Below are 19,960 nucleotides of genomic sequence, written 5' to 3' on the forward strand. Positions count from 1 at the left end.
GCTCTCTCAATGTACAATGGATCTCTCTTTACTCTTGGCCAAATCCCATTGTCTCCTCCACAGCTATCGTCAGCTTCTGTTGCAACGTCTCCAGTGTTTTATAAGGAGGCAAGTCGATACGGTTGAAGCTATACGCGAAAACCAGTTAGTTTGTATCCCATGGGAAATAATACATCCGAGAAACACATTAATACGTACCAAGTGTGTGCTTTAGGTAGGTTGGTGAGCTCTCCTGTTTTCTCAATGGTGAATCGCCTGGGACCATCACTTCCCTGAAGATCTTTGAAGCCGTTGACGGGAATGCGAGAAGTTCCCGTGGTGAACTGCAGGAGACGCGACTTTTGTTCCCCATCCCATGATCGAACTGTCTGCCAGAAGTTCTGGATAACCTCATCCGACTCAGTGTATCCCCTGTAATCCGTGTGCTTCTTCCAGTCGTCCACATCAATCTCAGCAATGCCACCAATAAGCAACTCGAGTTCACGTTCGTCAAACACATTGATGAGATCCTGAGGAATGAGCTCGTGGAAGCCCTCCTTGAATGCTTGGAACTGCTCCGCAATACGCTTCTCAATACGCCATTTCACCATGAGATCAACATACTCCTTCTTGTTTTCGTTGGTGACCTCGATATTTCGGCCGTTGGGGATCAAATCCTCGGTCGTCATGACACCAAATCGTTCGTCTTCAGTAGAAAAAGTCTGCTCCAAAATTCCGCCAGAAATGTCGTTGTCCAGCATCCACTGTAGAGACCGATGGAAATCAGCATCAACACCTTCCATGTCAGCAAGGGCGACAGCCTTGCCCAGAACCATCTTGTAGAGCGCCCCAATAAAGAAGGCATCCAAAAACCGCCGATGGAAAATGGCCAAGCCAACCACACGTCCAATGAACTTGAAATAGTTCAAGTGCTCGGGGTTGATGCCGGAGTGGGGGTTAATCTGCAGAGTGTAATTATCGTGCGCAGAGTATTCGAAAAGGCAGTAGAATGGGTTAAACATCTCGTGAGACAACAGGAAGAAGAACTCTCGAGACAGACCACCGTAATCCAAACCATCTTCTCCGTCAAACTTGATCATCAATCGTTTCTTCAAGTCCGTGGCGGATTGACGTGTAATCTCAGCAAAAGAATCCTCGAAAATGTGCTCGCGACGGACTTTGATGTGGCATTGACCACTGAGGATGCGCATAGCGGGTTGAGATCGGAAATAGATGAGCTTGCGTCTGAAGTCTCGCTTATATTGAGGTACGTTTTGATCCAGGGATGAAGGCAGACGGGGATCATCCCACGTGGTCGTCTTGGTGTTATGGTCGACAAAGTACACGCGAGCCGTGTTAGTGAGTCGCATTTCCCATCCGCTTGGCAGGGGACCCAGCTGTGACACGGGTTGCTGTTGAATTTGACCATTCGTATTGTTTTGGCCGCCATACATTCGAATATACTGCTGACGACGCGGGTCAACCCAAGTGGTTGTTCTGGTATTGTGGTCAACGAAATAGGGACGGCCCTCAGGCGTCCATCTTTGTTCCCATCCTGGTGGTAGTTCTCCCGTGCCAGGACTGGTGGCACCGGTGTGCATGACCGTTGTGTTGGCGTTGGCATTGGAAGGGCTGCTAGGGCCAGTCGGACTACCGCCTCCTGGCTGAGAACCACCCTGCTGCTGCTGCGACGGAGTCGGCGAGCTGGTGCCTGTCCTGTCTTCGGGCAGAGTACGATTCTGATGCCGCTGTCGTTCGACTGCTGTAGCGGCTTCCCGTTCTCGGGTCTCGGCGCCGCCATTGGCAGTCGGGCGATTCCAGCTAGTTGTGCGTGTGTTGTGGTCGACGTAGTATGTTCGTCCTAGGTTATCTTCTCGTCTTTCCCAGCCAGCTGGAAGTCGACCTTGGTTGTCCTCAAAAGGACTCAATTGGCTGGTCGGCCGTGACGAACTCGAGCCGTTGACAGCTGGAGCAGGTGTAGAATTTGAGCTGACAAGAGGCGGATGATGGGGCAAAGTCAGCTGAGGACCAGGAGGAATACCATTCTGGTTTGACATGGATGAGCTAGGTCTCCCATCAGGTGCAGATAGTGCAGACGAGCTGGATGCACCGGGAACGGTTAGGGCAGGTCGACTGCTGGATGCCTGTCCGCCACGTGCTGGAGTGCTCAGGTTACATGAGAGGTTGATGATGAGTTTTCCGTGAACGACGAGATTATCGGTCGACTTTTTGAGATCTCTCGTGAGCATCTGGTCTGTGCAGAGCTAAATGTCAGCCCCCGTTTCCTACTCTATAGAGAAGTTGCGAAACCCGTATATTACTGAGATAGACGTACCGTCAGAGTCGGGGCCAAGATCCGGTATGACATCTCCAACCCTGATATTGATGACACCAAGGAACCCTTGGTCCTTCTTTTTGAACTTCTTCTGATCGAATACTTGGACTGCCAAGATGCTGCCCTCATTTGCTCGACTGTAAAGCGTTATGGTGAGTTATATGATGGGGGATATAGGAGGGTGGGAAGAGAGATTTATCTTGCATACAAGTCAAAACTTTCGTTCCAGTATGGGTTCAGCGTCCGCTTGCTGACGGTGGTGGTCTTGGTTTGTTCGCCATTGATGGTCGCCACGGCGAAGGGATCGGGAAATCCTAGTGTTGTCAGGAAAGGTGCGTCGAGGTGCCGGTCCGAGGATCACCTCAGCAGAATGTGCGGGAACGTACTAAAAACATCTCTCTTGTATAGGCCATCCGCGGCAATGACTGTGGCAGCGGCGTTAGCATGACTGTTGTGTTTTGTTCGATTCCGATATTTGAGGAGGCTGAAGCGAGGCCGGGGAAGAGGAGGGGTGCTGTTGACGACATACTGGTGACGCGAAGGTTCGGCTTGCTAGACGGACTGTCAGTTTGATATTTCTCGAATATGTAGGTTTTCCAACCTCCAGTGAATGGTATTCGCGAGAGCTAAAGAAATTTGGATGGGAAATAGGAAGCAGAGTACTGACCTTGGAAGCCCCGATTCAGTGCGGGCGCTCATTATCGTGGTCGCCGTGCTGGCTGCGACGAGACGTGAGAATGAGTGCAGAACCGCCCGTTACGAGAGAATTGCTGGAGCAATTCAGAAAAGAAGTCGTAGCCAGAACAATAACGGCGGGGGTCCCACAAGGGGGTGGTGGTTGGCAATGACGGCGTCGAAGATGCGAGTGACGACGACTTTGCGAATAGCAAGCACGTTGAGCTGGAAGAGGTTTGAGGCAGTGCAGTGTGGCAGCGACAGTCGAGTCGAGTCGTCGACGTCCAGTCTGGTGCTGGTGTCAAGTGGGAGTGGGTTCAGCCTGGATGGTGGACAGACGGCTGGCGGGTGCAAGTGCCAGTTGAGTGCAAGTAGTGCAGACTGGAGTCCCAGTCTCAACTGGTGCCAGTTGAGTCAACTAAAAGTCTGGTAGTGGCCACAAACCAGCAAGGCCTGGCCCCTCTACGACCAGCCTGGCGCCTACCAGACTCTGTACTTGACTCCTCCTTGACTTAGTGTCAACCTCTGGCCAGTGCTGTGCAGCTCGATGCACCAGGCCAGACCAGACACTCTTGACTCTGAAAAATCCGAATGTCCCCCGCTCCAACAGATCAATCAATCGTCAATCAATCTCCCTCACAGTCACTTCCCAGCCGGCCTTGGTTGGAGTCACTCCGTACAACACTGCAGGGCAGAAGCCAAGAGATAAGCAACACGTGACAGGGTTGATGGCGGGGTGGGCGACTTTGGCGGGGGCAACGGCAACGTACCTAGGTACCCAGTAAGTAAGTCGGGTTCAATATTGAATGTTCCAGTCTTCAAGGTTCAAGAGGTGGGTGGGGAGATGGCCAAGAAAAATATAGATGGGGGTTTTCAATGTTGCCAGGGTGTTGCAGTTTTAGTCAGTCACTGATTTTTGAGGTAAAAGGTCTGGTGAGAGTGATTACAAAGGATTAAGAAGCACCAGCACGAGCACAGCCTTAACATTGACATTGACAAGGAGGTGGTGGCGGGGCCAAAGCGATACACGGTGCTACCAGACATCCTTGGCCGTTGCTGCCGACCAGACTGGAAGACGGAACGCGGCTTGGGTCTGGGGCGCAACACTCCCGGCGTGTTAGATGACAGAACGACCTGCAGGCCATCTCGAACAGCCACAATTGCCCAAGGACAGATAAAATATCAAATAATCAAATACGATCACATAGTAATCAAGGGTTTGATGCAATGCTCCCAAGTTCCTTACTATCTAGGCTACTTGACGTTTCAATGTCTGCACTCCGCAGCTCGAACACCGTTGGGTGAAATTATGGCAAGAGCGGTCCGGAGTAGCCTCCAGCTAGGGCATCATTGACATCTATGATGACTGAATTGATGGCGGAGGGCACAAGGAGGTTACCTTTGGGAAAATTCTCGACCATTCAATGCTTCGCATCGACATGTCACATCTGGAGCCTCCAGCAAACCAGACCCAAGATGGTGGAGGTTTGCTGTTGCCACCAACAGGGTCAAGATTCAAGAACATATCCACCAGTTGACCAGACACCTTGAAGCTTTGGCGGCGAGGCGCGGTGCAGGACGGCACAGGAGCGCAGCCCAGGACGGAACACCTCCAAATCCATATGTCAGCACTTTCTCAGCTCGGCTTCAGGATTACGATTACGGACCGATACTGATTGAATGCTTCTTGGGAAGTATGGTGCGCTGTGTGGTGCTCCAGTTCTCGGCTTATGCTATACGGAGTATCTGATGAGAAGATGGTTTCTGGTCAGCGCTTGATGTTGGCGAATCACACAAATCACCATTTTACCACTCGGCTTAACGGCACAGGTGCACTAGCAGTGGCCGCCAATACAGCAATGCTGAACCCAAAAAAGAGCCGTCGTTGACCAGTGCTCTTTTCGACATGATCAGGATCGATGCTTAGACACTCGCAGCTCCTTCACACTCAACACGGAGCACATTGGCCATATTTGCTTCTTGCATCAATGTGCCCGCACCGCATCAGCTGGACCACGCAAATTGCATACATTCAAATGCTCGGACCAGGCATCCTTTCAACCTGTTTGCACCCGACGTTTTAACGCCTGGCGGACACTCTCAATGCAAAGCGAACATGCTGCAGGTTGCGTTGGATAACCACGGCGCGACACAGGGGTACGGTTTCAAGAGTCAAGACGGCCCGTGTAGCATGGCGCCAACTCTTGGCCATACTTGGGCAGACGTATCAGTAATTATTGTCTCTACGAGCAAAGCGAAAGGCTAGTTTATTACTGGGGCAAGGCATAACACCCACGCTCGACTCTTTCGGAAAACGAGTTCGTTGTCGGATGGCGGAGTCTCCCCATATCCACCGGGTACTCAGCGCACCGGTGTTGCACATTGAAGTTGGTGGCCAGTTCTTGCCACCTCAGGGATCAGAAAACACTGGCAATCGACAGTGGAAAACGAAAAGCTTGCTCCAACGCCACTGCCCTGACTCCACTGGCCGAGACTGGATGCTGGATCTAGTCTTGGGAGGCCCTGGTTAATGTATGCATATGGCTGATCTGCGACTTGCCCAAAGGTCCCAGACAACGGCTGCCAAACAAAATGCATGCCGTAAATAGCAACAATTCCGCATTCAGCAACCCTAGAACGAAGATGCCGTGGAGCATAGAGCTACTGGTGCTTCGTTGACCTGTTTCTCTGTGTATAGGCGCGCCTTTCATGCGGAACAGACGGCATTTGCCACTCTAGGCGCTTAACATTTAATCCTCCTAGCACAAGCCGGGGTCTGGTGCTTGACCAAGTTGTGGGCAAGTTCGAGTGACTGGATTCATTGACATTTTACTCCATACAAAACAAGGCATCCATGGCAAATGTACCCGGGGGCCTCCTACAGGGATCAAAGGTCTTGCCCACTCTACTTTAGCAGGGCCGGCGGGTGTCATTGGGCGTCGGGTGAGCGTCCCGATCACGGCATGGGGTATTGATGGCTATGGGTCCTTGGAGACGATGAGACGATATTGCCTGAGCACCAGAAGTATTATGAAAAACACTGGACATGTAGACTGCTGCCTAATGGCGAGCTGGGATTAACATGATGTGTGGAGGTGTATTTGTTTGTCTACTCTGCACTTCGGAGGTGCGATTTTCGTCCGTCGGCCGTTTGCCGAGTGATATCAAATGGTTCGAGGCATGGCGATAGGACAAGACCCTGGTTTCCATGTCAAGAGTGCTTCATAATTGTAAAATAATAAATGCAGCTCGTCGTAAATTATAAAAAAAACGAACGAGAATAGAATCCATCCTCAAGTAAAAAAAGTCTAAGAAAATAGCAAAACGAACACGTACTTATATTATTATAAAGGCGAATGACATAATCCAAAATTCCAACTTGGATTGATAACCCCAACCCATCAGCAAGCATCACGTACAACTTTATAAGTGCCAAATCAAAGCACAATCGCCAACAGAAACCCATCAATAAACGCATTCCCCGGATTCTTATGCGCCGAAATAGTCGGCACCAAAGTCGCCCTCACCCTCTCATCCTTCCCAGCCCTCACCACCAAACTTCCCTCGCTCTTCACACCATCCTCCCCATCCCCCATCATCATCTGCACCACATTATCAACGTAGATTGCGCCCCCCTTCCTCGTCAACTTGGCCGCCCAGTCAAAGTACTCCCACTGCTCCCCCCAGTCCGCATCCACAAAGACAAAGTCGAACCTGTCACCCGCCTCATACAGCCTGGGCAGGACGTCGAGCGCCGCCCCGAGCACGATGTTCGCGTCCAGCCCTGCGTGGTGGAGGTTCTCGAGCGCCACGGCCCGGTGCTTGGGGTCGATTTCGATGCTGGTCACCCGGGCGCCCGTCTTGGCGAACCAGATGGTCGAGTAGCCGCCCAGGGTGCCGATTTCGAGGACGGACTGCGCGTGCGTGAGCTGCGCGAGGAGGGAGAGGTGTTGGCCTTGGAGGGGGGTGATGGATATGGACGGGAGGTTGTGCTGGGCTGAGTTGGCGAGGGCGTGGGTGAGGTGTTGGTCTGGGGTGGTGAGGTGTTGCTCGGCGGTGTCTTCGATGAGGGAGAGGAGGGTGGTGTTTGGGATGGGCATTTTGTAGGTTTTGGATGTGCTTCTTGTTTGGGATATGTGGTGGGTTTTGGGGATATAGAGATTCAGTATGGATGAGAAGCGATTACTTGCGGTTTATATAGGTGTAGCGTGAGTGTTGAGGAGTTACACGGATTTACGAGCCTGTTTGTGATTACCATGGTTCATCAGCGTGTCCAGCATGAACAACCAAGTTTCTACTACGGCAAGTACATCTGCATTTAATGAGAGGACGTTTCATCACGATGCAAGTCGGACTTTGGTGTTCGGATTTACATCCCCACATCGGCGTTTCCCCACTCGGCGTCCCAGCGGAATCCATCTGATAAGACAACATGAAGGTGGACTTGAGGCTATAATCACTGTTAGTTGGAGCTCGTGCGCTGCTGTTGGATGGGTGAGATGAAAATGGGGCGAGTGACTCATATGTAGCCGTGTGGAATGAATACATTGGTGGAATTAGTCGGGGTTGATTTGGTGAGCTTGAATGTTGGGTTGTGTAGGTCACGGCTGAGATTGATGTGCTACTTTGGGGATTGCAGCATTAGGCGTTGATAACATAAAACACACTGCTCTCATCTCCTTGATATCGTGTACGTTGGTTTAGATTTGAAATACTTCAAGGACCTACTTGGTGTGTCCATGTCGTTGGATACTCATTGCTATAGAAGGTAGGGTAACGAGGCAATGTCCTCGAAAACATATTAGCCCGTCTTAAAATGACCACAGTATATTCATTCACGGCAACGTTAACCTTTGGTAAGCGTCTGTCTTTGCTATTGCAGCTAAATCCAGCAAATCGTTCCAAATCAAACCAGTTCCTAAAACTCCAGGTCGTAACCCATACGATAGCCCCCCTCCTTGCGGTGCTGTACTTTACACGACTGATTGCCCTCCCCTTGCCTGTATTATGAGTCTCCTTTCCTTCTCTCAGTCTACTTGAAATTCCTGCATCATCTCCATGGCATGGGAAATAGCTCCCATCAACCCATAGGCTTTCCCATCTCTGTGCCCATCCCCAGACCCAACCAACAAGCCAAGCCCATTAAATTTCTACAAGAGTCGCTCTTTTATAACATCGAGCCTCCAGCTGGTGGCATCCACAGTTCACCGGCAGCCGCTGGTCCAGGGATAGACTCGCTTCCCTGTTCCTAGTAAGGCGCGTGAGCTCCCCGGCCACGACCTCTATATCCGCCACGGTAGCCACCACGAGGGAAACCTCGGCCGCCAAAACCTCGACCTCCACGGAACCCTCCGCGTCCACGCCCTCGACTCATGCCGGGAACATTGGTTCGCTTGGGCGTGACCTTGATGTTGCGGCCCTTGAACACGCTTTCGTTTAGGACGAGGGCCTGGGCGACCAAGCTGGGTTCCGTAAACTCAACATAGGCATATCTGCATGACTCCATTAGTCCCCATCGTTATTTTGCCCCAGACACCAATAAATTGATGCAAAAAGGAAAAAAAGGGAGGGACAAAGCCCTGGAATCCGACTTACCCCTTTGGCTGGCCGGTAAACTTATCCAAGAGGATAGTCACACGGTTAATCGACCCGCAGCTCTGGAAATGGGCTTGAATCTCCTCAGGTGAAGCAGAGTAGTCGACGTTTCCGACAAAGATGCTCCGCGCATCAATCGACTCCTTGTCATCGGCTAGATCGGCCGTCTGCTGCTCTAAAGTGGCCTGCATTTCTCGCAGCTTCTTGGCCTCCTCTTCCATTTCAGCCACGCGGCGCTTCATGGCTGTGATTTCTTCCTAGCGGCAGGGTATACCTGTCAGTATCTCCCTGCGTGTCTATAACGAAACGAAACTTTTTCTTTTGCATCTTTCTTTTATGCGCCGTGCGAGAAAACCCACCTCTTCAGCGGCCGTCATGTCGGTTTCAGGCTCACGCTCTGCCGGCTGAGCCGCAGGCTTATTATCCTCTGTCTGGTTCGCGTCCGACATTTTGTCTCGTACAGGAGTCTGCGGAAAACGGGTATTGGACTCGGATCTTGGGAGGTGACCGAGTTAGCCTTTCGGATTCGTATTGACAGATGATGGAGAAGGTGCGGAAACACGGGGAAATGCTTTCGATTATTGCAATCTAAAGGAGGATGTCTGAATTGAGTGGAATGGGTTTCGCCTTGGTAGGACCAAGAAAGAATGCGAAACAATGCCAGCTGGGCCGTTTGCCGGTCAAGGCTACAGAAGTCCAGCTGCCCACCAGAGTGATTATCAGGATTGCATGGTCAACTTACCGAGGTAGATGAAATTTTCAGTCTCTTCGCACAGCAATAGCTGTGAATGAGGAAAGATGGGCTGCGAAAACGCGCAGTGCTGTGCGACGAGGAAAAACCAGGAACTGCAAGAAAAAAAAAAAAAAAGGTTGTAGCAACAAACAAAAACTTGAGGCTCGAGACGGGATTTGGCGCTTGGAGCTGTCCGGTGCAGGGTCAAGCTGCGCTGCGCGACATTGACCACGGAACCTGGGGAGCCGGAGTTTATCCACGCTGCGTGCATGCGCTGAGGCAGTCACAATCAGTCATTTGATTGGTGCATATCTGGTGTCTGCGAGCTGCAAATAGCAGGAAAGGCTGTGCCCCCAGCTTGTGGTCTGCTGGGCGACCCCAGTGCCTGCTGGATCAATGTATCAAATGGCCAAGGCTCAAGCTCGCTAAAACCGCCTGCAGTTTTCAACAGACATGAACCAGTTGACCTGACCAGCACCAGACACATGGCCGCATGGGTCCAGGACATCTGGTCAATCGCATCTGCATCCCGCACTACCCTTCACACTCAACGCCTCCGCAGCCAATTCCGTCCATCTCCACGTCCACCCTCATCAACCACATCCCCGTCACGGCATGTGGCTCAATGCGACGCGCCAAGCTATGCCCAAAGAAATAACAAGCTCGTTTCACATACAACACCTACCTAGGTAGTTTACCTCTATAGTCAATAAAACATCTACCCATCTCGCAAAAACATCATCAATCCATCTATCCATCCTCCGGCCGCATCATCGCCAGCCCAAACGGACCCATGTATAACCCAACATCGTCATAACATCACCATGTCCGACAACTCCCAAATTGGTCCCTCGGCACCCCTCCTCCCACCAGGCCACTCTCGCCCCTCCCCCTCGCAACCAGACTCAACCAGACGCGCCGCCCGCCATGTCCACCATTTCCGCCGCAGAGGCAGAGTCCTGCTCTCCTCCCGCAAGAAGCACTTCCTCGTCATGTTTGTCGTGACGCTCGATGTAATGGCCCTGCTGGCCAACGTATTCATCCAGCTGATTGCCTGTGAGATGCACCAGAATGACGAGGAGTGGGTGAAGCGGGTAACAAAGGGGTTGGAAACCGCCGGGTTGGTCTTTAGTTGTTTGTTCATGGTTGAATTGGCGGCCTGTTTGTTCTCATTTGGCTTTGAGTATGTCTTGTTCCTTTGGTGATGAAACGCTCCCCACCCTGTCTGATTTTTTTTGTGTGTATGTGAATCATCGCTGACAATGGTGGGGATTTTTGCAGATATCTTGCTTCGTGGTTTCACTTCTTTGACTCTGCTGTCATTGTGGTGAGCTTTGTTATTGATATTGCTTCCCAGGGTCTTGCTGAGTCTATTGGGTCTCTTGTTGTGGTGCTGCGTTTGTGGCGATTGGCCAAGATATCTGAGGAGGTTGTCATGGGTGCTACGGAGAGATTGGAAATATTAGAGCAACAGATGGATGAACTGGAACATGAGAATCGGGCGTTGAGACATCAGCTGGGCATAGAATCCCACGAGCACTCCGGTCATGAGTAGCCGGCACGAGTGGCGATACTTCATGAGATCATGACTGACAATGAGCTGTAATTATGTCTTGTGCATTTATAAACCCAACAGGGTGTTGATGATATAGTATCCATCTTCTTTGTCAAAAAGAAAAGAAGACATGTATATAGTTGTCCATCTATGCTACCACCACCCCACTCGTTACAATGGTCGATTCAATGACAAAACTTTGAAAAAGGGTCACGGTGTGTCCGTGTGTATATGCAGGTTTCCTCGTCCCTCCCAAAAATAACAAAACGCCGCCTGATGCCTTTATGCTAGCTCCCATGTCCTTGTCGTCATATTTGCATGATCCTACCCAGTAATGTTGAAACGTTGCACCCCATCTCTCACCAACTCGGTCATGACATGATCTCTGCTCACATGAATTCATCAAGCATGCCTACTTCGCTTCCCTCCATTGCCAAACGGATCCTTTCCGCCGAGACATCCACCGAAAAAGTCGTCAAAATCCCATCGGCGTTTTGTCCCGGCCCCCTTGCCCAAATGTCCACCTCCCCGAGGGCCTGATTTCGAGCTGTGTCCGCCAAGCCTCGACTTCGAGCTTCGTCCGGGAGGATGTGATGACCCATCCCGAGCCCGCGAATCCGAAAGGTCTAGCGTGGCGATGTTGGGATAGGGGTGGGATGACTGAAAGGTAAAGGTGTCCTGCGATGGTACAACAATAGCCATGGGCTCCTCAGGAATCGGCTCTGGGATCGACATGACATTGGAAGCTGGCGATTCTCCTCGTTTGGGGGCGGCCGTTTGAGGTTCGACGCTCGTTCTCGTGACTTCGGGCGATGACGTTCGTTCTACTCGTTCGGTTTCGTCTTCGCTCTCGGTGCTGTGTGACCCGGGCTCCTTTCCGTCGAGGCGTTCTGTCGCCCACTTTCGTATCGACCATCCTTCCCCATCCGACAGGCCAATATTTTGCTTGTCTAAGAAAGTAAGAAGGTCTTCCAGGCACTCTTGATATCCATCTGTTCTGGCTCTAGACTCTGCCAGAGCTGATGTCTTGTACAATTTGGTTACAGAAAGCGCCGCAGCCTTGAAGACGTCGAGAAGTTGCTCGGGGGTTTCGGTTTGCGAGCTTTGCTTCGCCCCTGGGGCTTTGTTGGAGTCCATGGTGGCAAACACAAAGAAAAGCAAGATGAAAGACGATTCTAGCTTGGTATTAGCAAAGAGACGATGGCCCTGTTGAATCTGGTGGCCCAGATGCAGGTCTATGTTTCTGCTTACCCGCAACCTGCTTCCGTGAGAATGCGCAAGTTGATATCAAATCCCAGCAGTGACAGCCCCGCGGCTGACTCAAGCAGGAAATGCGACTATCCGGGCAGGGTTATCAGAGGCTAAGCTCTGAATGTGTATGTACCGTCAGGTTTCTCAGTATTCCGTGTATGTCCGGCTTCAAAAGCTGTCCCTCTTTCCGAGTTGTGAGGGGGACGCAGATGTTGGCAGATTGTGGCCACTCCTCCAGGCTCTGCCAACGGAACTTGTTATCACGCGGCTCTCAACCGGCATGTGGGGTGGAGACTTGTTCAGGCACAAACTCCACGTGACCAGACTCTGCTGTTCAACGGATTGTTCTCGATGGAGTGCACTTGAATGATGGCTGAATTAATTATTTCTGCTATGACCTACATGGCATCAAAAGAAGAAGGAAGAAAAGAGTCAAAGACACAGTGAGAACAATTTGATGATACGAGGGGTGCTGTGAATACACGCGCTGCAGGTTTGCCATGGCATTCCACCTCCCCCTCCACTACTGTACAAGACGACTAGGGCATGGAAAAGAAAGTTCAACCGGCGCCGATGTATGGACATCGGTGATCTTGCGAGACCATGTAGCGGTATTAAAAATCTATATACAAAGCCTGCAAGGTTACTAAGATCTTGTACATCTTTGAAACAACTAACAGCCCCTTCTTCTCTACTACTAGGTACCCGATTTAGGTACCTAGGTAGGGAAATGGCTACTTCTGTGACGTCGTCAAACTGTGAACTTGGTGAGCGGCCGTGGCATTCTTCCGATCCGACAAAGGTAAACGCTGTGGAGTCTGGCATCGGGACAGCTTTCATAGGCTGGCCACTCACAGCTCGCCTTTCGGCCGGTTCTAGGGGAGGTGGACCTTGCTGCACACGCTAACCCCAAAGTGGACCTGGCTGGCCATGGCCTCGATGGGCACATAGAGATTCTTCCCGCCGTCACTCTTTCAAAATACCTTCACACCTTTCTAACCTTGCTTTGTTGCCAATTTTGTCGAGCGAGTCTCGACAACGACAACAACTCCCTCGCTCAGCATTGCATTCGTTGATAGGGAATCCCAAAAATACAGACTAGCCTAAGTCTATTTGGCCCTCTCCGGCGAGAGCCGACTCGAACGCGTCTCGTCCACACCAAGTCGCGTTAAGAGGTTTAATTTTTGTCGTCTACATCATGGCGCCCCGATCACGAGCTAGCGGCGTAGATACCGACGCGTCCATGTCGGATGCACCTGAGTACCATCGTGTGGAGGAAATGGTAAGTTTTTTTTCGTGTTCTATCATTGTGAGCACCGTGGGGTAATCTATTACTGACATTGCCAACCATCAGGAGGTCGACGAAACCCCAGACTACACAGATTCAGATACCAACCCAAACACAACAGCAAGCAGTGTTGTCGGAGAGCATCCCACTGATGGACGGAAGCGTCGCTCTGAAGCGAATCAATTGCGCCGGAGCATCTTTGGGCGGAAACACGACCGTTTGGGCGAATCCAAGGTGCGCAATACTCCATCTGAACAAAAGACTTCCATTCTCACCATCGTCGAGCTTGAACTGATTATTTCCTCCTTTTTAACATTAGGAAGATGATACCATTCGTCGATTTCGATATCTTCTTGGTCTGACCGATCTGTTCCGCCACTTCATCGAGACGAACCCTGACCCCAAGATTCGAGATATCATGGCCGAGATTGATCGCCAAAACAATGAAATGTCCAATAGCAAGAAGGGCGCGGGAAGACAAGGAGGAGCTACCAGCGACCGTCGTCGACGAACCGAAGCCGAGGAAGATGCCGAGTTGCTCAAGGATGAGAAGCACGGTGGTTCTGCCGAGACTGTCTTCCGCGACTCACCACACTTTGTACAAGGTCAGATGAGAGATTATCAGGTGGCCGGTCTGAACTGGCTCATATCCCTTCACGAGAACGGGATTTCCGGAATCCTTGCTGACGAAATGGGTCTCGGCAAGACCCTTCAAACAATATCCTTCTTGGGTTATCTTCGGCACATAGCGGGAATTACGGGACCTCACTTGATCACAGTGCCAAAGTCGACACTCGATAATTGGAAGCGAGAGTTTGCCAGGTGGACGCCGGAAGTCAATGTTTTGGTCCTGCAAGGTGCCAAAGAAGAGCGACACAACCTTATCAATGAACGCCTAGTGGACGAAAAGTTCGACGTCTGCATTACCAGCTACGAAATGATTCTTAGAGAAAAAGCACACCTCAAAAAGTTCGCCTGGGAATACATTATCATTGATGAGGCACACCGTATCAAGAACGAAGAGTCCTCGCTGTCTCAAATCATCCGATTGTTTCAGTCTCGAAACCGCCTCCTCATTACTGGTACCCCTTTGCAGAACAACCTTCATGAACTTTGGGCTTTGTTGAACTTCCTGTTACCGGATGTATTTGGTGACTCGGAAGCCTTCGATCAATGGTTCTCTGGCCAAGATCGCGATCAAGACACCGTGGTCCAGCAGCTACACAAAGTATTAAGACCGTTTTTGCTTCGCCGCGTCAAGAGTGATGTGGAAAAGAGCCTGCTGCCAAAGAAGGAGGTCAATGTTTATTTGGGTATGTCAGACATGCAGGTCAAATGGTACAAGAAGATTCTTGAAAAGGATATCGACGCAGTCAATGGGGCTGGTGGAAAACGAGAGTCGAAGACTCGACTGCTGAACATCGTCATGCAGCTGCGCAAGTGCTGTAACCACCCGTATCTCTTTGAAGGTGCTGAACCAGGCCCCCCGTACACGACAGACGAACACCTGGTATATAACGCTGGAAAGATGGCTGTCCTCGACAAGCTGCTCCTGCGCCTGCAGAAGCAGGGCAGCAGAGTTCTTATTTTCTCCCAAATGAGCCGTCTGCTGGATATCCTTGAAGATTATTGCGTATTCAGAGACTACAAGTACTGCCGTATTGATGGTGGAACTGCCCACGAAGACCGAATCGCTGCTATCGACGATTACAACAAGCCGGGTTCTGAAAAGTTCGTCTTTCTGTTGACGACCCGAGCTGGTGGTCTGGGAATCAACCTGACAACCGCCGACATTGTTATTCTCTACGACAGCGATTGGAACCCCCAGGCCGATTTGCAAGCAATGGATCGCGCCCATCGTATCGGACAAACAAAACAGGTTGTTGTGTATCGATTCGTAACTGACAATGCCATTGAAGAAAAAGTGCTGGAGCGAGCCGCGCAAAAGCTTCGTCTTGACCAACTTGTTATTCAACAGGGTCGCGCGCAAATTGCAGCCAAGGCTGCCGCGAACAAGGACGAACTGTTGTCCATGATTCAGCACGGCGCAGAGAAGGTGTTCCAGTCCAAGGGTGCAACAGGGGATTTGCAGGGCAAAAGGGATCTTAATGACGACGACATCGATGCCATTCTCAATCAAGGAGAGGACAGAACCAAGGAACTCAACGCCAAGTACGAGAAGCTGGGAATTGATGACCTGCAAAAGTTTACATCCGAGTCTGCCTATCAATGGAATGGCGAAAACTTTGCCAATGTCAAGAAGGATATCAGCATGAACTGGATTAACCCAGCGAAGCGTGAGCGCAAGGAGCAGTCGTACTCTATGGATAAATACTTTCGACAAGCCATGTACGGCGACCCCAAGGGTGACGGCAAACCCAAGGCGCCCCGAGCGCCCAAGCAGATTCCTGTGCAAGACTACCAATTCTACCCACCACGACTCCGTGACCTCCAAGACAGGGAGACAGCCTACTACAGAAAGGAGATTGGGTACAAGATTCCCCTTCCGGATGGTGACGAGGACACTCTGTCTGATCGAGAAGCTGAACGGGCGCTCGATCAACAAGAGATTGACAACGCCACTCCATTGACTGAAGAGGAGAAGAAAGAGAAGGAGGAACTGTCAACAAAGGGGTTCGGTAACTGGAGCCGAAGAGATTTCCAGCAGTTTGTCAACGGCTCGGGCAAGTACGGACGCCACGACTATGAGGGCATATCCAACGAAATCGATAGCAAGACGCCTTCAGAAATCAAAGCATATGCGAAGGTCTTTTGGCAACGGTATACCGAAATTGCCGACTACACAAAGTCCATCAAGGTTATTGAAGACGGCGAAGAGCGTACTCGCAAAATTGAGAACCAGCGCAAGCTCCTCCGCAAGAAGATGTCTCAGTATAGAGTGCCGCTGCAGCAACTCAAGATTAACTACTCGGTGTCCACTACCAACAAGAAGGTGTACACTGAGGAGGAAGACAGATTCCTGCTGGTACTTCTTGATCGGTACGGAATCGACTCAGAAGGGCTCTATGAGAAGATGCGTGATGACATCCGCGACTCGCCTCTTTTCCGGTTCGATTGGTTTTTCCTGAGCAGAACCCCAACTGAGCTCTCCCGCCGCTGCACGACGCTCATCACCACAATTGTCAAAGAATTTGAAGATATTCCGGCCCGAGGATCCAACGGCGTCAATGGCAAAACTAAGCGTGAGCCAGATGACGAGAATGACGAGGACAGCGTGCTTGGTGCACCGGCAAAGAAAAAGTCCAAGAATGGCGTTAAGGTTTGTCTATGCGTGCTTTGAATTCTGCACAACCAACTAGTACTAACAATGATTGTAGAACAAAGCTCTGGACAATGTCAAATCAAGCAAAGCATCTTCCAGGGCCCCATCTCGCGCATCAAGCGTGGCGTCTACAGGCTCAAACACCACATCCAAGGGGAAGAAGGGCAAGAAGAGAAAGTAAATTACTAAAAGAGGGGTGTAAATCATGTGTTCTGTGTAGTTAGAAACTGGGTTAGGCGACCAAGGGCTGAACTGATATAGATGTATGGCGTTTTTTGTCGAATGCTTTCGGGTGTTGTGGCTTGTTTGCTGTTGTTATGAGTGGCTAGGGCTGGGCTGGGCCGGTTTAGTAAATGTATTCTTGTTTCATGGTTCATACGTTGGGCTTCGTCTGGTGTATGTTGAGGCGGCTGCGTGCTGAACTCCTACGGCTTGGTCCTTTGTCTCTTATCTGTGGTCAAAGGTGGCGGGTGTGTTGGGCGTATGCGGCAGCAGTTCTAAAGTTTTGTAATGGATCGTATTGAGCAGCAAAACCGACCACGAACTTGCGTCTGAATATCCTCCCGACTTTATTTGGGGAGTCGTCTCATTCTACTTTTCGGACAGCATATGTGTGAACGGCCTGTAACTACCTAGGTAGGTATGCTATTCTCCAGTAATACATGACACTCGGGGACTGACAACGCCATAGGTTCTTGAACACCGAGTCCACAATGCTCGTCTTGTCCTCCGTTCACAGGGCAGTTCAAGCTGTGTCTCGCAAGAGTCCAGTCGTAAGTATGACACCGGCGAGATGAATCATGTCAACGCGGTATGTGAACACAGATCGCCTTGAGCCAACGTAATGTTCGTTTCATCTGTTCTTACCGTAATTTGCGGCAGTTGGTTGCAATTTCGTCTCAATGGACATCTAGCATTTGCAAATGGGATAGTATTTATGTACACAGCACTTCCGCAGATGAGCTCAAACGTCAATCTTTCTGTCACACAACACTCTTCTCATAATCAAATACACACTAGTAAGTTTGAAATCTCGAAAGTCTTTCACATACATCCATGTTAACATCATCGTAGGCTCAAATTGGTTTCAACCTTCAAGATGTCCGCGTTTCTTCCGGACCTTCCCAACGAGCTGCTATGTGCTCTGGCGGCATATCTGCCGGACCTGGGAGACCTTGCTGCTTTATTGCGCACGAATCGCCAACTACACTCCCATCTCAACTCGGAACTGTATAAATGTGATGCTAGGAACAAAGAAAAATCTCGGGCTATCCCTTGGGCTGTTCAACATGGACGATTCGATACACTTCGTCACATTTCTACCGCCAGTGCATCGCACTGGCGGGCCAAAGGTATGACTGTACTGCACCTGGCGGCAACGTACAACCAAAAGGCGATGGCTGAAGCTTTTCTGGACCTGCCCAGTATTGGCGTGGATGACAAAGAAGACCAAGGCTTCACCGCACTTCATTTAGCTGCTGCTTCCGGAAGTGTAGAGGTTGCAAAGGTACTATTGGATAAGGGGGCTGACCCTAACGTCCTTTGCGAGTCTGACGAAATCTCGCCGCTGGGCCTCGCGTCAATGTTTGGCTCTATTGAAGTAGCCGAGCTTCTGTTACAACATGGAGCTGATGTCAATGAGGGCGATGCAGAGCAGCCCCCGCTCTTCTATGCGGTGGGAAATGAAAAAACTGATGTCGTCAAGCTCTTACTTGAGCATGGAGCTTCGATGGAGTTTCCAAGCACAGAGCCTGGCTGCACAACGGCTTTGATTCAAGCCGCAAACCTTGGCCATGCCGACATTGTCGCGACACTTATTTCTCATGGCGCAGATCCACTGCAGTCTGATACCAATGGCGATACTCCATTGTCTATGGCAATAGCGACAACAGGGAAAAGGCGCGTCGAAGCGGTGCAAATGCTTCTAAAGAACGGCGCTGAGGCAGAGCTGACCCAAAACGGTGGTATCACAGCACTACGACAGGCTGTGGGTTCGGCAGCAGACGCACAACGACGTGCATGGGATGAAGACGCGGACCCGGACACGGAAAAAGAAAGCCTGGAGTTGGTTCGACTGCTCTTAGATCATGGAGCAGTGGCCTCGGCGAGCGATGACCATGGCACGGCATTACATTGTGCAGTTACGTTGAACTACCAGAAGATTGCCGAACTCCTCCTTAGAAACAACGTGCCTGTAAATGCCACGAATTCTGAAGGCATGACAGCTCTGCATTTCGCCGTGAGCCCTAGATGTTCACTGTCTCCTGATGAGTGTGTCGATATGGTCCAGCTTCTCGTGTCGAACGGCGCAGATGCCAGGGCGCTTGATAACCGCGGCCAAACCCCGTTGCACATTGCAGCAGGGCTCAGTCTCGAAATTTCGGAAATTCTGCTAAAGGTGAGCAATGCTGTGGCCGATGACAACGTACTCGCCGCGCGAGATTATACCGGCCGCACGGCACTGCATAACAGTGCCCGGTTTTTGCAACGGAATGACCACGAAGCTACTCCTTGAGAATGGTGCCGACCCAAATGCCAGGGACATTTATGGCCAGACAGCCTTGCACGAAGCAGCGCGGACCTGCGGAGAGAGGGGCGAGATTGGTGCCATCAAGGCGCTCTTGGAGAACTCATCAATTGATATCAACTCAAAGAATAAGATGGGCCGAACGCCCCTCTTTTTGGCGGTCACGAGTAAGAACTTGGAGGCTGTGCAGCTCTTGGTTTCCAAAGGAGCCCGAACTGACACGGAGGATATGTGCCAATGTAGCATTCTACTCGCTGCAGCACGCCATGCGTGTATCGATATTGTCAACTATCTCCTCGAGAATGACCTGGTCGATATACCTAGCTCCCTCTGCGCAGTAGATTCGTTCGGGCGGACTCCAATGTGGTGGGCGAGATCTATGGACGACACCAGGCTGATTGGCGTCCTTCAACGATTTGGTGCCTCTATTGAAGACACGGGGAGCGATCCAAACCCAGTACCGCTCCGGGAGTCAAAACTGCGGAGCACGTCATCTGGACGTCCCGCGTGTATTGTATGTACGAGATTCCCGACTGATTCCCTCGGCTTCTGGTGTTTGTGTTGTCGCTGCTCGGGATCCAGCCTAGTTTGTTTGGATTGTCACGATGCAGGTGTGACGAAATGTCCTTGTCGTAGTGCTCAGAGTGAGCCTCTTTGAAGGAGGACGGACGAGTAAATGGGGTATAAGTGTTTAAATCAAGTTAACTTTGGTCGTCTTGCTATGTTGACATGTGTCCCG

At 50.9% G+C, this 19,960-nt stretch overlaps 7 protein-coding genes across 7 annotated transcripts; 3 read left to right on the forward strand and 4 right to left on the reverse strand.

The window, feature by feature from the left end:
- Positions 1-28: 28 nt before the first annotated feature.
- VFPPC_12701 (E3 ubiquitin--protein ligase pub1) lies at positions 29-3,013 on the reverse strand (the record flags this gene model as incomplete). The annotated part of the gene is made up of 7 exons (XM_018290478.1): positions 29-128; positions 199-2,233; positions 2,315-2,451; positions 2,523-2,628; positions 2,701-2,739; positions 2,844-2,866; positions 2,982-3,013. 7 exons carry the CDS (start codon positions 3,011-3,013, stop codon positions 29-31), a joined length of 2,472 nt encoding a protein of 823 aa, XP_018148168.1.
- A 3,413-nt stretch (positions 3,014-6,426) lies between these two features.
- VFPPC_12702 (o-methyltransferase family 3) lies at positions 6,427-7,089 on the reverse strand (the record flags this gene model as incomplete). Its single annotated transcript, XM_018290479.1, has 1 exon — positions 6,427-7,089. The coding sequence occupies one exon, from the start codon at positions 7,087-7,089 to the stop codon at positions 6,427-6,429; it is 663 nt and encodes a 220-aa protein (XP_018148169.1).
- A 1,148-nt stretch (positions 7,090-8,237) lies between these two features.
- VFPPC_00138 (rrm-type rna binding protein) lies at positions 8,238-9,033 on the reverse strand (the record flags this gene model as incomplete). The annotated part of the gene is made up of 3 exons (XM_018280224.1): positions 8,238-8,481; positions 8,585-8,841; positions 8,944-9,033. 3 exons carry the CDS (start codon positions 9,031-9,033, stop codon positions 8,238-8,240), a joined length of 591 nt encoding a protein of 196 aa, XP_018148170.1.
- Positions 9,034-10,141: 1,108 nt separating this feature from the next.
- Positions 10,142-10,872, forward strand: VFPPC_12703 (ion transporter; the record flags this gene model as incomplete). Its single annotated transcript, XM_018290480.1, has 2 exons — positions 10,142-10,500; positions 10,599-10,872. The coding sequence occupies 2 exons, from the start codon at positions 10,142-10,144 to the stop codon at positions 10,870-10,872; spliced, it is 633 nt and encodes a 210-aa protein (XP_018148171.1).
- Positions 10,873-11,274: 402 nt separating this feature from the next.
- Positions 11,275-12,009, reverse strand: VFPPC_12704 (hypothetical protein; the record flags this gene model as incomplete). Its single annotated transcript, XM_018290481.1, has 1 exon — positions 11,275-12,009. One exon carries the CDS (start codon positions 12,007-12,009, stop codon positions 11,275-11,277), a length of 735 nt encoding a protein of 244 aa, XP_018148172.1.
- A 1,312-nt stretch (positions 12,010-13,321) lies between these two features.
- On the forward strand, positions 13,322-16,875 carry VFPPC_15065 (chromatin remodelling complex ATPase chain ISW1; the record flags this gene model as incomplete). The annotated part of the gene is made up of 4 exons (XM_022428952.1): positions 13,322-13,405; positions 13,478-13,645; positions 13,731-16,691; positions 16,750-16,875. The coding sequence occupies 4 exons, from the start codon at positions 13,322-13,324 to the stop codon at positions 16,873-16,875; spliced, it is 3,339 nt and encodes a 1,112-aa protein (XP_022284653.1).
- Positions 16,876-17,793: 918 nt separating this feature from the next.
- Positions 17,794-19,209, forward strand: VFPPC_00140 (ankyrin repeats (3 copies) domain-containing protein; the record flags this gene model as incomplete). The annotated part of the gene is made up of 1 exon (XM_018280225.1): positions 17,794-19,209. One exon carries the CDS (start codon positions 17,794-17,796, stop codon positions 19,207-19,209), a length of 1,416 nt encoding a protein of 471 aa, XP_018148174.1.
- Between the last annotated feature and the right edge of the window lie 751 nt (positions 19,210-19,960).

This window comes from Pochonia chlamydosporia, chromosome 1, assembly GCF_001653235.2.
Source record: "Pochonia chlamydosporia 170 chromosome 1, whole genome shotgun sequence".
NCBI classification, from domain to species: domain Eukaryota; kingdom Fungi; phylum Ascomycota; class Sordariomycetes; order Hypocreales; family Clavicipitaceae; genus Pochonia; species Pochonia chlamydosporia.